At 42.3% G+C, this 17688-nt stretch overlaps 1 protein-coding gene across 2 annotated transcripts in view; it reads right to left on the bottom strand.

The window, feature by feature from the left end:
- Positions 1–3670: 3670 nt before the first annotated feature.
- The window catches only part of LOC141258214 (trace amine-associated receptor 1-like), a 28483-nt gene continuing 14465 nt past the window's right edge, over positions 3671–17688 (bottom strand). Inside the window, exons 2-3 of one of the 2 annotated variants that reach the window (XM_073673224.1) lie at positions 9352–9493; positions 3671–6467 (exon numbers count right to left, since the gene is read on the bottom strand). In XM_073673224.1, the coding sequence (XP_073529325.1) occupies positions 5335–6351 (1017 nt within the window). In that variant the 5' untranslated portion in view covers positions 6352–6467; positions 9352–9493 and the 3' untranslated portion in view covers positions 3671–5334. The remainder of the gene's footprint in view (positions 6468–9351; positions 9494–17688) is intronic. The other variant, XM_073673222.1, reaches the window with a different exon arrangement.

Below are 17688 nucleotides of genomic sequence, written 5' to 3' on the forward strand. Positions count from 1 at the left end.
TTCTGCTACCCATCCGGGTTCCAGTACCATCAGCTGGTTCTCGGCAGTTCCTCAGCCTTCTTGTACCTTCTGCTACATTTCCAAGTTCAAGCTTTTTGAAATGGTTGTTGGTAATCACTCTGGATCTCCATGACGAGGACCCTGAAGACGAGGACCCTGAAGACCACCCCGAAGAAGACGAGGACCCCGAAGATGAGGACCCTGAAGACGAGAACCCTGAAGACCACCCCGAAGAAAACGAGGACCCCGAAGACGACGACCCTGAAGACGACAACCCTGAAGACCACCCCGAAGAAAACGAGGACCCCGAAGACGACGACCCTGAAGATGACGACCCTGAAGACCACCCCGAAGAAGACGAGGACCCTGAAGACGAGTACCCCGAAGACGAGGACCCTGAAGATGAGGACCCCAAAGGCAAGGACCCCGAAGACAAGGACCCCGAAGACGACGACCCTGAAGACGATGACCCTGAAGACCACCCCGAAGAAGACCAAGAAGATGACCCTGAAGAAGTTGACCAAGAGGACAAAGAAGAAGAAGACAACCACCAAGATACAGAAGAACAAGAGGCAGAAAACCAAGAAGCAGAAGTACAAGAAGCTACAGAACAAAAAGCGGAAGAACATTAAGCATAAGACTAAAAATCAGAGCAAAAGATATTACCTAAATTATAAGCAGAAGATGACTAAACAGTGTATGGGGGTGAGTCCGTTCCTCCTCGTGGTGCCCCTGGAAAAGACCTGCTGCTGTAGGCCAAACTGAACGCGGACAAATCCTGTTGTAAATCTTTTGTGACGGGCAGAACGAAAGGTGTAATCTTCAAACTTTTATAGATAACAACTACAGGAATGCCTGTCACAAATAAGAATATGGTGAAGAAGAAGAATATGAAGAAGATGAAGAAGTAGAATATGAAGAAGAATAATAGTTGAATAAGAAGAATATGAAGAATGTAAAAAAAAAGAATAATACGAAGAAGGTGAAGAAGAAGAAGATGAAGAAGGTGAAGAAGAAGTTGATGAAAAAGATGCTGATGCTGAGGATGATGAAGGAGAAAGTGTGGGAGAAGTAAAAAAGAAGGTGAAGAGCATGAAAGTAGTGAAACATAAATATCTGACAAAATATAAAAAAACTTAACATAGTCAATATTTCCGTAACTCAGAACGTCTCAAAAAAAATATTAATTCCTGCTATTCCATTTGATTTAGCTAAACCCCTATGCCTTTATTGTCTCCCCCACCTCCCCCAATACATTCTACATTATTCTTAGTTGTTTTACTTCATGTAGAATTAACCTACAAGGAAAGAAAGGGTTTATTTTTATTCCGATATTTCTGTCCCATTGACTTGCATTGGGTTCCGGTATCGGAATCGGCGATATCCGATTCTTTTTGGGTATCGGTCCGATCCAATCCGATCCGATATTTTCCGATATCGGAAGGTATCGCTCAACACTACTAGTGAGGGATCCAATTCCTGAAATTATATGGTGGCCGCGGTAATTTGTTAAAGACTTGTGAACCTTTGGTATATGATAAAGGAATGGCTTGCTGGGGTCTGTAATGGTAAGGAACTTTTTTTCCTTTTTGTTTAATACACCTTTGTTAAAGGCTGTACGGATAAGATTGGTTGAATTCACTTGAATAGATGGAAAAGGATCTGAGGGTATCATGGAGTAGTGGTCAGGATTGGCTAATAAATTATATGCTTCTTTCAAGTAGTCATTTCGATTCTACATAACGATCCCGCCCCCCTTGTCAGCTAGTCTAATGACAATTTTTCTATTTTTTTTGAGAGATAATATTGCTGATTTTTCTTTTGAGGTAAAGTTGTGTTTAAGATTCCTGGATTTACCTTTATTAATGTTTTTAAAATCATGGAGAACTAGGTCAAGAAAAGTGGTAAGGAAATGTCCTTTGTTCTCCAATGGATAGAAGTTAGATTTTGGATGTATGTCTACATGAAAACCTGATGTTGAATCATTAGGTTGGGATGGTTTATTTTTGTTTAACTGGAAGTGTCTTTTGAGGGTTAATTTTCGGACAAAGGAGTGTAGGTCCCCAAAAAAACCATGAAATTGTCAAGTGGACAAAAAGAAAGTCCTTTGGATAAAATTGAAGATTCTGCTGTTGTAAGTTGATAGTCTGATAAAGTAAAGACATTAGTAGGGTTAGATTGTTCACTTAGGTTGTCAATTGCTCTGATGTGAATTTGCCTTTTTTTGTTTTTGTTACTTCCCCCTCTTGTTCCCCTTCTAGATTTTTCTTTTGGTTGCTTTTTGGGCAAAGTAGTTTTTTTATGGATGATGGTGGTAGAGTAATTAGAGGGGTAGGGTTGGGAAGGATTGATGGCAGAAAAGGAACTGAGTTTGTGTTGCCAGCTTTAGTGTTATCCAGTATTATAGTTTTATTAATGTTGTTAGGAATATTGGGGGGGCTTTCAACTTGTAATTCAAAGAAAGTTGGTAAAAAATCTGTGGATGTTTCATGTATGGAAAAATCTAGCTCTTGGTCATTTTTTGATGGGGTGCAGGCTTGTGAAGTGGCCCCTTGGTTGAGGAGGATTGGTGTAAGGGGAGTCAGAGGTATATCCTCCTGGATATTAGTGGATAGGAGGTCAGATGGAAGTTGATAAGAGGGAATATTTGTAGCTGGGATATGAATATTATACTCAGTGCGTAACCTGTGTATTTTTTCCTTAATTTCCTGTAAATATCTCTCCGTGTCACAGAGCTGTGAAGAGACAAGTGGAGAAGGATAAAATCTATCCCACTGTGAGGCAAGGTCTAGTCTCGGTTGTCTCACTTTTTTGTATTCTTTATGTTTATCTTACCTCACAATTCATATCTTTTTATCACCCTTTTTTTTATTTTACATATCAGTCTGCTCGATCAAGGTTTAACCTTGTTCCCTGCGCCCCTTCTCTATTTATTTATTGATTTCTTCACTACTTTATTAACCACCTTGCTTGTGCCTTGTGTCAACACCCTTTTTTTTTTTTTTCCTTTTTTTCTTTCTTCTTGCTTCCTCCCCCCTCCCCTTTTAGGGGCTTTCCTTATGCTTTTTGGAGCCATTTTCTCCTACTTAAAGCTCTCAGTTGTTGTGTCCTGTTCTTTTGGTTTTTATACCTAGAGAAAGGCGCCGGTCCGGCGCAGAAACGCGTTGGTATTAATAAAAACCGTCTTGGAATCCCAAGCCTTATCTTCTATATAGTAATAGGCCCACCACTGCCTGTCAACCCCAATATTCCTATCAATTCATAACTAAACACTAGGCAATGTACTATGCTTTCCCTATATACTATATATAAATAACATTATACATTTCATTACATTACTGTCATAAGAAGACAAGAGACCCACAAACAACAAAAACTGTTTAGTAAAGGTGCATGACAGCCTCTGTCAACCCCTTACAAAAAACAGGACAGTTTGGAGCTCTGGTAAAGTGCAATAATAGGCATCAGTCATGCATCAAGCATACATAGTATTCAGGAAAGCTGGAAATTTTTACACTAGTAAAACACAGTACATGGTACATGATTTGTCAAAGGTTTATTAACATGATAATGTGACAGACAATAATAACTGAAAAGAATATTAAATAAATGTACTTTAATAAATGCAAGTCCATGAGATGAAAATATAGTGTTTTTTTTTTCTCTTAGTGCATCTTTGTCTGCAGAAGGTGGTAGAATCTAGTCCCTCCAAGGAAGAAATGTGTGAACGTACACACTCTCTTTATTTTCTTATTATTTTTCATAATTTGTTTGCAGCTTCTAAACTCTTTTTATTTCTTATAGACATGACGATAATGAAAGACTATGTTTAACACATTATTTCCATGATAGAAAATAGAAAATCACAGACCAAAATATAATCAAATACACTTTAAGCTGTATATGCTATGGTGTTTTCCAAATCACTATCAAACATTTCACATAATTTTTTTATGATGAGATTTGCTAAAACTCTTATGCTATTCATAGAATTGTCTATGTATATAGATTGTGCGGTGTAAAAGTAGAATAGGTCTACCATTAAGTCCAACATAGAACTCCTTTTTTATTTGAAAATTAGTTACTGATTAATTTCCTGAAGTATCTTGAATGCTGCTCCACATTTAGGGACGTCCATACAAATCAGTCCAAGATTGAACCACAATGCATGGACTGGCCTCAGGTCTCCCAACCCGAACATGACCAGTGGTCAGTTCATGCATTACGGTCTGATCTCAGACCAATTTGTACGGACGTATGAATGCGCTTTTACTGATACAAAGGCTCCAATTTTTTTACATAGACATTGGAAGGAAACATGTCAGGTGTTTTTACCTTGCAACTCCCCACAGCTATCATACAGTTGTTGTTTAGGGCTTTCTAAAATAGTGCCCATGCGGTGACCCATGTTTGATAAAAAAAAAAGAAATGTAATGACAGCTTGTGTCAGATACACGTAGACATGTGTTAAGAATTCAAATTGACTGTGCACGTAACCAATCTAACCTGTCTTGACTGAAATCCCAAAGGACAGGCTTTGAAAAAGGCTTGAGATAATGCACCAGGGTCATCAATCAAGCAAAATTTAGAGGATTAAGGTGCAGCCTTAAGGCACAACATTTCCACCTCCTTGACGGCAAATTAACAATTTACATATGATGCAAGACATCTTTAAAGTATTTGTCTCATCATCCTAAAGGTGAACTATTACATACGGCTTGTAAAACAAAGCAACTTTGCAATTTACCTCTTATTAAAAACTTGCTCCATTCTCAAGAATTGAGGGATTTCTCATTTTAAATACTGCTGCTTGTCTACAGTCTATCACGGTCAGTTTGCCCTTCTCCAATGCTAAAGTAGCAAAGCTGCCTCTGATTGCGGTATTGGAGGGCGCAGAGTTGGGGCCAGCAGTGCAACAATGTTGCAGGTCCAAACTGTCAGTCAGGAACACACCGCACCTTTAGCAAGCAGGAAACAGGAGGCATTGGAGTGGTGTGCTCCTAAAGAAAAACATGAGAATAACCCTTTAAAGTTCATAAATCATAACTCTGGAGTTGACCAAAAATAATATGGCGTTAAAAGTAGGACTGGCACGTCAAGTGAATTGATTCAAGTGAATTGAAGTGATTTTAGAATACTTTATAAATCAAAGAAAGTCGTTATCTCATAATACGTCATGTATATTTTAGGAAAATATATCAGGTAATACAGAATCCCATAGTGCAAAGAAAGTCTTCTGGAAGTGCAATATTACTTATTTAGCATACATATTCAGTCTCATTCTATTTTTCAATGTTCACTCTTTTATTATTGTTTATCTCTTTGCTTGATGAATTACTCGTAATATAAAATAGTTCTAGAAGACTCAAACTGAAAAACTTTTCCAAACAAAATAATTTTTAGTGCTCTCCGGAACCACAAATAAAAAAACGCGTAGACCATTGGGTTGAATGTTGAATTTAAATATCCAATCCATACAAATGCTTCAATGACAATGGACGGAATTCTATAGTTCATAAAAGGACCAGTAGCTGTGGAGAAAAAGAAGGGAGACCAGCAAATAAGGAAAACTCCCATAATTGTCCCCAGGGTTTTTGCAGCTTTCCTCTCTCTGCATCGGGATTGGTGTTTTCCATCTAGATCAATCTGGAATTGAATCTGATTGGTAGTGTCTTTAATTAATCTTGCCTGTTTTCTTGCAATTAAATATATTTTGCCATAGATACAAATCATAACAAATCCAGGAATAAAGAAAGACAACATCGAAGCCACTATCCCTGATGTTTCGCTGAAAAATACAAAGCAGCCTCCAATACAGCTGACTTGATTATAGAAATATGATTCAGATCCTTTGATATTAAGCTCAAGAAAGATCATACCAAAGGCAAAAATTCCAGGTAGCACCCAACTGGCAACGATCATTGTCAGCACAGTAAAGCGATTTATTCTTGATTTATATCTCAGTGGATCACACACTGCATAATATCTATCCACGGAGATGAACGAGAGGTGGAATATGGAAGCTGTACTTAGCATTATATCCGTTCCCGTATGGATTTTACAGAAGATATCTCCGAAATACCAATAGTTCTCCACTGATCTCACCATACTATATGGCATCACAAGGCAACCTAATAGAAAGTCCACAGTAGCCGTGGAAAGGATCAGATAGTTTGTTGGAGTGTGAAGCTGTTTGAAATGAGCTATGGAGATGATCACAGCAAGATTTCCTGCCATTGTGGCCAAAATGGTGCTTACCATAAACACATATATGGGAATCCTTATGTTGATTGGCCAGTTATACTTTTCACATGACTTGTTCATTGTCTCGAAACAGTACTGTAGATGCATTGTACTTTCAGATGACACGTTTCACCTTGACACATTGGTTGCAGTGGGTAATGGTATAATAGTGAGGCATACGATGTATAACTTTAATTTCTTCTGCTGTCGTCAGTTGTCAAAAACTGTAAAACAAATAATACATTAATTGTAAACAGGGCTAGATATTAGGAAAAGTTATGATGCCCTGTAAAAATACCACTGCATTACTGTGAGTCTGTGCACATACTTTATGAGTTAGCACTAAACTATTAAAGAGACCCATTTAAATGTTTCAAAATAAAAGTATACATACTTTCTGCTATTTATTCATTATACTAGAGTTGAGTCGATTGCTTGAAATTCAATATATCGTCTCCTTAAAAAAAAATTGATTTGCGACGGTTATACTTGACCACAGAATCCCAATGCCCATGACCTCTTATTGCCTGGATAACTGTAAGATCTCCTAGAACTGTACTAAATCCCTTTAAAGCACTTTCTTACAAGTACATTACTAATGCTCATGTGACCTCAACCTGTCCAGCAAGGAAAAACAGATGGTTACTCCCATCAGTTGTAACCATCAGTGGTATTCGGGTGGTGTGCATGGGCTTATTAATGGACTATTACAACAAGGAAGTGTGCAAAATAATATATATTTTTTACAACATGCACACTTCGTGAGGTAGACAGTTGTGTTTAAATTGCTGAATTATGGAGACTTTTCTTTTGTCCTTATGTCAGGGTAACAGACAGGAGATTATTCAGATATCCTACCGCTGCCACCAGTTTGTCACAAACAAGCACTCCACTGCCTCCAATGGTCAAGACAATTACGCAATTGACTGACGATTGATGGATGAGACCACGGCTCTTTTCGCTACCAGTCCAGTTATTCTGCACTTCCTAATGAGCGTATAGTATATACACATGCGATTCTAACTCATGGAATATATAGATAAATACTTCGGTAGAGTCACCTCCAAGCCCCACAATAACACAAAAAAAACTAGCCACCACCGTCAGTCATTTATACACCCCGATTGAGCACCAATTTCTAGTAACATATGACGGCATGAGGCTTTGCAGTTTATAGAGCAAGAGGAACAAAGCTATTACATTTTATATATTTAATCTGACAAATAGGCAGTGCTTATAAAAATATACAAAGCCAAAAATATTGAGCCAGAGCATATGCTGGTATAAGAGCAATGCATAAGTGTGCATTCACATAATGGCCATTTAACTAACAGAACATAAGATAAAAACAAAATGAGCAAATACCCTGTATAAGTAAATAAATAGTAACAGTATGTGTAAATAACATAGGTTCAGGGTCGGACTGGGGTGCCTAGGGCCCACCAGGGAAATTGACTCTAGGGGCCCACACTACAGCCCACCATAAACGGTTTTATTACTTGTTATGCTTTTCTATAATCTACTATAATTACATGATTGGCCGCGCTGTGAAGCACTGAGCGGCAGGACTTTCTTCGAACAGTCATTCTGTACTGCCAGAGTGCCTTTAATGGTAACTTGTCACCTTGAAAAACTATATTTATCTGCAGATATGGGGTTAATCTGCAGGTAAATAGGGTTTAAAGCCTGGTTAGACGGCTTATTGGAAAAGCGTTGGCTACATGGAGAAAATGACATTTTATTCTCCCTGCCGCCACTCGCTTCCTGTCATAGGATCGGTGCAAGGAGGGAGACATTACAGTCACCGCGAACTACAAAGTGAGCGTGCTGCAATAACATCCGGCACCTTGATTGTGATACTTCCATGGAGGCCAACCTCAGGCTGAGCTTCATTGAATGACTAACATGGCAGCAGCACCTGGCAACTAGTGCTGAGTTAGCGTGGTTGGATAAGGTGTGATCCCAGCATGCTCCGGTGTTATCTGAGTATCTTGTAGTGCTCTGCTACTATTCTCGAATCCCCAGGGTAGCATGTTTTGGGGCGGTAGACAGACGCAACACATGCAGGAATTGCCTGTTTGTTAGGTAATCCCTGCATGTGTTGCTTCTGTCTACCGCCGCAAAACATGTTACTGCAGGGACTAGAGCATATTAGCAGAGCACTACAAGATACTCGGATAACACCCGAGCATGCTGGGATCACACCTTATCCGACCACGCTCGCTCAGCACTAGTTGCCAGGTGCTGCTACCATGTTAGTCATTCAATGAAGCTCAGCCTGAGGTTGGCCTCCATGGAAGTGTCACAATCAAGGTGCCGGACGTTTTTGCAGCACGCTCACTTTGTAGTTCGCGGTGACTGTAATGTCTGTTATCAGACCACGCTCACTCAGCACTACTGGCAACCCATCAGCAACCTGCAACTGCATCACAGGGGGCTGAAGGGAGCAGGTGACTGCATGCACCGGCCATTGTGCTATCTAAATGCCGCTGTCAGTGATTGACAAGGGCACTTAAATACTCAAAACAGCAGCAATCAAGGCGAGCTCTGATCACTGCTGTTACAGGCAGACGCCGGCTATGTAACACAGCCGACATCTGCTCGGTATGGAGCAGGCTCAGCTCCTGAACCCGCTCCATACAAGCACATCCCTATGGTGACAGTTATGACAAGGTTAGCAAATTTCACTTGTCTGTTCCTAAATGTGGAAAGACAAATGGAATTCCTTAACACATGTGAAAGAGACCTAATAGATTTAGTAAAGGTGCCCCAAGCATATGAATGTTATTACACACCACAATGCACAGTTACATACACGCATCTTACAAAAATACATATTATTCCAGATACGCAGACACGCACAAACACGCAGACGCGCACAAACACATCAGTACATGAATGCATCATCTGAACCACCATCATTTGTAATGTCAGGTCAGCCCCATATATATTTGTATCGCATAAACCTACAACTCCCAGTATGTAATTAACAATAGAGATACTGGGAGTTGTTATCAGTCATCATCAGACTGCGGACCATACAGGAACCACAGTACTGATGAGACGTAGGCAGGATCACAAATGAACATTTACATCCAGGTATCTTACCTGAGACGTCTTCTCTGATTAGAGTTGTTCTCTTTCTTTTCTCCATCTTGTCCAGACTCCATGATGACTTTTCTCATCCACAGCTCATCTCTGCAGACTTCCATCTTCTCCGGTCTTCTGCAGCACATCCCCACACGATGCCCTTAAAGATAGCAGAGTCATTATAATGCTCCTGAATAAAAATATCTACACTGAGCCCCTGAATAAACCTAACTCTTACAATGCTCCCTGCACAAAACATGACATACACTCTACCCCTCTTATGGTACCTGCTCTCCACACTGTCCTCTCCTTACCATACTGGTCCCCCTCTCCTCACTGTCCTCTCCTTACCATACTGGGCCCCCTCTCCACACTGTCCTCTCCTTTCCATACTGGGCCCCCTCTCCACACTGTCCTCTCCTTACCATACTGGGCCCCCTGTTCACATTGTCCTCTCACACTGTGTCCCCCCTATACTGTCAAGTCTCTATACTGTGCCCCTTCATCACACCCCCCCTCCTCAGCATACTGTTCCCCCCTTTCTGTGCCCTCACACTGTTTCCCCCATACTGCTGCATCTCTATACCTTCCCCCACACTACCTAGTCTCTGTGCTGTCACCTCACACTTTTCTCCCTCCATACAGTCTCCTCACACTATTCCCCCACTCTCCATAGTGTTTCCTCATACATCCCCCTTCCCCATTCTGTTCCTGCACTCATTCCCACCCCTCCTCTGGTTCATCATACTGTTTCTTCACACATCTCCCCATTCTGTCTCCTAAAATTTCTCTCCCATCTCTCCCCAAATATAATAAATCTTCGGAAGAGCACACAGACATGCAGAAGCGCACTTACACACACGAAAACAAGCGCACACAGACACATACTAAGGGCTCTTTCACACATCAGTACATGCGGTGACAGTTTCCACACGTACCAGAGACATTGGTACACGTAGACCCATTCAAATGAATGTTTTTACCTGCTGCACCTCCCACAAAACATCCCGCACACTGATGACAACGCTCTTCCTAAGCACCAGGTGCTGAACGCTGCTCTCATCATAGATCCCTGCCGGCGCTGCGATCAGCAGCAGCAGAGTCAATGATGAGAGTAGTAGTCTACTCCCGCCGTGTAGAACTGTAAAAATAGGAATAAAATAAAAAAATCCTTATACTCACCTCTCCTAAGCGTCACCCGCTGTAATCCGTGCAAGCGCTCATGCCAAGGAGAACGACTCCTGCAGCGAGTGGGCCCCGGAGCTGCGCTCAACAAGGGGTGCCCTGTCAATCACTGAGCGCAACTCCGGGGCCCGCTCGTTGCAGGAGTCATTCTCCTCGGCGTGAGCGCTCACACGGATCACAGCGGGTGACGCTTAGGAGAGGTGAGTATAAGGATTCTTTTATTTTATTCCTATTTTTACAGTTGGACACGGAGGGAGTAGACTACTACTCTCATCATTGACCCTGCTGCTGCTGATCGCAGCACCGGGAGGGATCTATGATGAGGGCAGCGCTCAGCACCCGGCTCTTGGGAACAGCGCTAACTGTACACTGATTCCCAAGCGCCGGTACGTGTCACACGGATGACACACAGGTGGACACGGATATCTCCAGTCCCGTAAATATCAGGACATGTGAAAGAGCCCTAATATGCACACACAGATACACATACTCACAGAAATGGGGACACGTACACACGCAGGCAAGCACACACAGAAATGCACACGCAGTCATGCTCAGACACACTCAGACAATCACACACAAAAATGCAGACACACAGGGAAGTACGCACACGTGTGAAGACATATATACACACGTAGACATGCAGGCACTCAAATACATACACACAAACACATGCAGGCATATACAGTACACACACGCAAGCAGGCATATACACACACACTGTACACACACAGGCATATACACACACTGTACACACACAGGCATATACACACACACACAGGCAGGCATATATACACACAAGCATATACACACACACATGCAGGCATATACACACACACACATGCAGGCATATACACACACACACACATGCAGGCATATACACACACACACACATGCAGGCATATACACACACAGGCATATACATACACACACACAGCCATATACACACACACACATGCAGGCATATACACACATACATGCAGGCATATACACACACACACATGCAGGCATATACACACAGCCATATACACACACACACACACATGCAGGCATATACACACAGCCATATACACACACACACATGCAGGCATATACACACACACACATGCAGGCATATACACACACACATGCAGGCATATACACACACACACATGCAGGCATATACACACACACACACATGCAGGCATATACACACACACATGCAGGTATATACACACACACACACACAAACACACATGCAGGCATATACACACACACACACACATGCAGGTATAAATGTGGCACCCCAGGGGTCTGGTTTCCACAGTAACGGCAATGTTATGTCTGAGAGCAGGTGGGAGGTCTCTTGGTCAGGGATCCTGTGCATGCCACACCTCCTGCCCAGTCCTGGGAGGGGAAGAACTTCCCCTATATAAACCTAGGGCTGAGGCAGGGTTAGTGAGTAGAGAAGAAGTAGAGACAGAGAAGAGAAGCAGATATAGGAAAAGAACATCAGGAGCTCTGTGGGAGCAGTGCTACAAGGAGTCAGGGGCTGGCAGCTGCAGAGCTCGCCCTGACTGAGAAGTTATCACCGGACCCGGAGTCCGAGGCTGTGGGGACTAACTCCTATCCAGCAGCAGAAACCGACCGGCAGGGGATTGCAGGTCCTCTGGCCCAGAAACCCGAAGGCACGGTCACACGTGTGGGACCAGCACCGCCGTCGTGGAGCGGAAGCTACTAGAAGGCCCCGAGTCACCGGCCATACGGGTGAGCACCACACGGTACACTCAGGGACGTGGGCTACTTATACCCGCCTCTAGCAAGGTAGCCGGAAGAGTATCGTTAGTTTGGGAGGCCTACAAATCCGCCTGGCCAGGGGAGATTCCATCTGCTCAAGGACTGACCAGGCCCCAATCGCTAGCCAGTACTCCGGGAGGGTCTATCTTTGTCACCAGTAAAGACCCTGAACTACACCGTGCCGTCTCCGAGTGGTTCCTGCTACCCCCATCATCCACGTCGGCTGCCCTGAGGCCATACCCCTCCCGTTGGGGGTTATACTATCACGCTGCACAATCCTACCACCGGCCTCAGCGGTCTGCCCTGCAGCAGCAGCTCCTTAGCTGTACTCAACGGGTGGCGTAGTCGTCCAACATCTACCGCTAATACAGCGCCACTTAGTCTGACTCCCTGGGCACGGACCGGATCACCGCCACGAGACTACAACCCTCAAGAGATCCGGCTCCGGGTAAGCTCCCGCGTGCGCAACGCAGCGCGACACAGGCCCAGGGGCGTGTCATATACACACACACACAGGCATATATACACACAGCCATATACACACACACACATGCAGGCATATACACACACAGCCATATACACACACACACACATGCAGGCATATACACACACACAGCCATATACACACACACACACATGCAGGCATATACACACACACACAGCCATATACACACACACACATGCAGGCATATACACACACAGCCATATACACACACACACATGCAGGGATATACACACACAGCCATATACACACACACACACACACAAATGCAGGCATATACACACACAGCCATATACACACACACAGCCATACACACACACACACAGGCAGGCATACACACACATATACACACACATATACACACACACATGCAGGCATATACACACACACACAGCCATATACACACACACATGCAGGCATATACACACACACACAGCCATATACACACACACACATGCAGGCATATACACACACAGCCATACACACACACACACACACATGTAGGCATACACACACAAACACACACACACACATGCAGGCATATACACACACAGCCATATACACACACACACACATGCAGGGATATACACACACAGCCATATACACACAGCCATATACACACACAGCCATATACACACACACACCCACACCCACACACACACATGCAGGCATATACACACACAGCCATATACACACACACACACACACACAGCCATATACACACACACACATGCAGGCATACACACACATATACACACACACACATATACACACACACACATATACACACACACATGCAGGCATATACACACACACACAGCCATATAACGCACCCATAAAAACGTTATTGACTATTTGGCACGGTGCTCTTGACATGAAATTGAAGCAGTGAGAGCTGTAGGACTGCAGTCTTGTTTCCAATTCCAGGCCAGGCCACATTCCACATATCCAGCCCCGGAGCCGGTATAAAAAAACCCAGAGTCAGAGCAGGAGAGAAGGGGGCGGTGCCACCACCTGGTCGGGAGCCGGTATTACTACAGGGGAGCAGGCCAGAGCAGATATGGAGCCGGGATGGGACCGTATCAGAAGCCCGGGAGCAGGGAGAGCAGAGCGAGACATCAGCTTCGGTGGCGCCGGCGTTTCATAGGACGGCCCCGGAGCAGAGAGAGCACTGCAGAGCGCGGGCGCGCGTATCAGAGGCCAGGAGAGAGCGGCGTCAGCGTCACCACAGTCTGCCAGCCAGCGGGAAAGCAGAGCGCGGTGCGTGTCACCGCCCAGAAAGAATCCATCCTCTTAGTGTCAGAGACTCACGTGGTAAGTATGCTGCATGCACGTCACTGCAGGCCCGCTGTCACCAATGAATGTGCCATGCGCGCGATGCTACATTTGATTCAGCCGCGCTTTTAAAGGGCTCACACTTTTAAAGGGCCCCCGCCACCAATTTTCTCACTCTCATATCAGGGCCCACCGGGAAATTTCCCGATTTCCCGCCAGGCCAGATCGACCCTGAATAGGTTAACATTGTTTTGATAAGAAAAAAGCGTAAAAGCCATTCCACTGTGACAAGGTGTATCTTAATCTGGAGGGTACCTAAGTCTTTTAAATGCAGGAGAAAGGAGCAATCAGGTCAACTGTCTGGTGCTCGGCAGGAGTACTCCAACAAATGACAATCCAAGGGAAAAATCAGGCACTCACGTTTTCATAAAAAAACTTCTTTATTCAGTTCAAATTAAAAGCAGAGATGGTAGACAGAAGCTGCACAGAAAAAACTAAATGTCAGGAGGGTAACACATACAAGCCTCCAGGCAACGCATTTCGAACCTACATGGTCCTTTGTCCAACTCTTGTAGTTCACCTCACTCCTTTTTGAAATTTTTAAAATGTAAAAGATGAAAATATATATATTTTTTGCCTGAAATACAAAGGAGATGTGTTATCTTTAACTTTAGGCCTTTTAGAGATCATTTCATCTTCAACTTGCTTAGCTGTTCATAATAACAATAATTTTGACCAGGGGTGCCCAAACTTTTACTTGCCACTGTAGCATCACATAAGAAGCTGGCTGATCACAGAGTGCTGTATTCAAGCATATTAATGGAAAGTTGAGTGGAAGGAAAAAGTGTGGTAGAAAAAGGTGCACAAGCAACCGGGATAACTGCAGCCTTGAAAGGATGGTTAAGAGAACGCCATTCAAATATTTTGGGAAGATTCACAAGGAGTGGACTGCTGCTGGAGTCATTGCTTCAAGAGCCACCACACACAGACGTATCCAGGACATGGGCTACAAGGGTCGCATTACTTGTGTCAAGCCACTCATGACCAATAGACAATGACAGAAGCGTCTTGCCTGGGCCAAGGAGAAAAAGACCTGGACTGTTGCTCAGTGGTCCAAGGTGATGTTTTCAGATGAAAGTAAATTTTGCATTTCATTTGGAAATCATGGTCCCAGAGTCTGGAGGAAGAGTGGAGAGGCACACAATCCAAGCTGCTTGAGGTCTAGTGTGAAGTTTCCACAATCGGTGATGGTTTGCGGAGCCATGTCATCTGCTGGTGTAGGTCCGCTGTGTTTTATCAAGACCAAAGTCAGCATAGCGGTCTATCAGAAAATTTTAGAGCACTTCATGCTTCCCTCTGTCGACAAGCTTTTTGGAGATGAAAATTTCATTCTCCAGCAGGACTTGGCACCTGTCCACACTACCAAAAGTACCAATACCTGGTTTAAAAACAACAGTATCACTGTGCTTGATTGGCCAGCATACTCGTCTGACCTTAACCCCTTAGAGAATCTATGGGTTATTGTCAAGAGGAAGATGAGAGACACCAGAACCAACAATGCAGACAAGCTGAAGGCTGCTATCAAAGCAACCTGGGATTCCATAACACCTCAGCAGTGCCACAGGCTGATCACCACCATGCCACGCCGCATTGATGCAGTAATTGATGCAAAAGGAGCCCCGACCAAGTATTGAGTGCATTTACTGAACATACATTTCAGTAAACCAACATTTCGGATTTTAAAAACATTTTTCAAGCTGTTGCTATAAAGTATTCTAATTTACTGAGATAATGACTTTTGTGTTTTCATTAGATGTAAGCCATAATCATCAACATTAACAGAAATAAACACTTGAAATAGAGCACTCTGTTTGTAATGTCTCTATATGACTCACTTTTTGTATTGAAGAACTGAAAAAAATTTACTTTTTAATGATATTCTAATTTTGTGAGAAGCACCTGTATGTCTAACGCAAATCAATTTACATCTGTCTCCTTTTAGCAGTGGTTTAAAGGGGTTGTCCAACCTTAGGCTACAAGACTACAAACTCTCTATGTAAATTCTCACATGGCACGCACTGCGCACCTTGGCGCTAGAGAACCTTCACAGCGTGCAGTATGCTGGATAAGAGAATTCACATGTCTGCAGTCATATAGAGTGATTGCAGACTTGTAGCCTAAGACTGGACAACCCCTTTAAGACAGAAAGAATTTTATCACTTATAACATACATACTAATGTAAAGGGTGGAAGACCTAACTACAAGCAATATTTATGGTCATGTTTAGTGCCTGACAATTTACTGTTATTTGTGAGCAAATGAGGGGTCAGCTGGTGATTGACAAAAGGATCTTCAGAATAATAAAGCACAGAAGGTTTTGTTGCACACTGTAGAGACACTCTGATCTGCATAAAAGCTATATACTCTAAATGAAATATTAGAAAATATTAGATTTTTTTTAATCAAAACTATTTGTAGGGTTACCTTTTTTTCACTGACTTTTATGGTTTGTTGGTTTTTAAATCGAGTATTGCTAATACATAATGAAATGAATAAAATCTCATTCCATAACCATAATCTGCTTTTCAAAAGCAGTCTATTTGGCTTATTGTATTACAATCACTATGAAATTGCTCATTCTAAGAAAACCTAAGATATTACTAGATATACAGTAAATGTTGACTACGTCATTAAAAACAATGGGTTGATAACATGTATTCATTTCTTTTCATTTCAGCTTTGTTACTTGCGACACAAAAGCTGTTAATTATTAATCTATTAACCAGTACAGACAATGTTTCATTTGCTATATCACATAAATCCATGTATTTCCTTTCAAACAATTAATATCTGTTTAAAAACATAAATCACTTAAGGACACAGCCTATAGTAGTTTTGTGATGTAACCCCATTTTAAAAATTTTGCAGTTGACATTTTATGTTATAATAACTTTCAGTGGTTCCATTAATCCAAGTAATTCTCTGTTTTCTTTTTTTTAAACATATTATACTTTACCATACAAACAAATATAACGACAAAGCGCGCTAAGATATATGTGAACATTGAATAAATGCATTTTGAACCAATTATGTCAATATAGACTATAATTAAAAACTATATAAACTTGAGATACTTAGTAGAGATGAGTTTGGAACGTTTAATTCTCCAGGTTTTAGAATTTTTGAAGTTGTTAAACTCTACTAAATTTTCTACAAATCTCATTACTACAAGCCTCTAATTGCTCCCTAGGTGGTAAGTGGTAACCAATAGCCTATATAAAAACATACTGCAGCATCAAACTTTTTAGGCTACTTAAATTGTATTAATGGCCACCTTTTGGAGGCTGACGTCTGCTTTGCTAGTGTTTATAAACAAGCTGGACAAAAAGAAGAAGCTGTGGCTTTTTTACTTGGGGTGGAAAGTTTGGGAAGTATCAAAAGCTTTTTTTTCTTTGCTAAATGAAGAAGCATTCGTTTTTTTCAGAACCTGTCCGAAATTGATCCCTTTATTAAGGGAGCAAAAGCAAGTGTTCTGTTTTGAAAGTGAAGAAGTAATGGCTTCTCAATTAGGATTGAAAATATTTTACCTTTTTTGGGATCCATAACAGGTATTCTA

Source organism: Phyllobates terribilis, unplaced genomic scaffold (genome assembly GCF_046119375.1).
Source record: "Phyllobates terribilis strain yellow unplaced genomic scaffold, ASM4611937v1 Scaffold_3__8_contigs__length_932513732, whole genome shotgun sequence".
NCBI lineage: Eukaryota > Metazoa > Chordata > Amphibia > Anura > Dendrobatidae > Phyllobates > Phyllobates terribilis.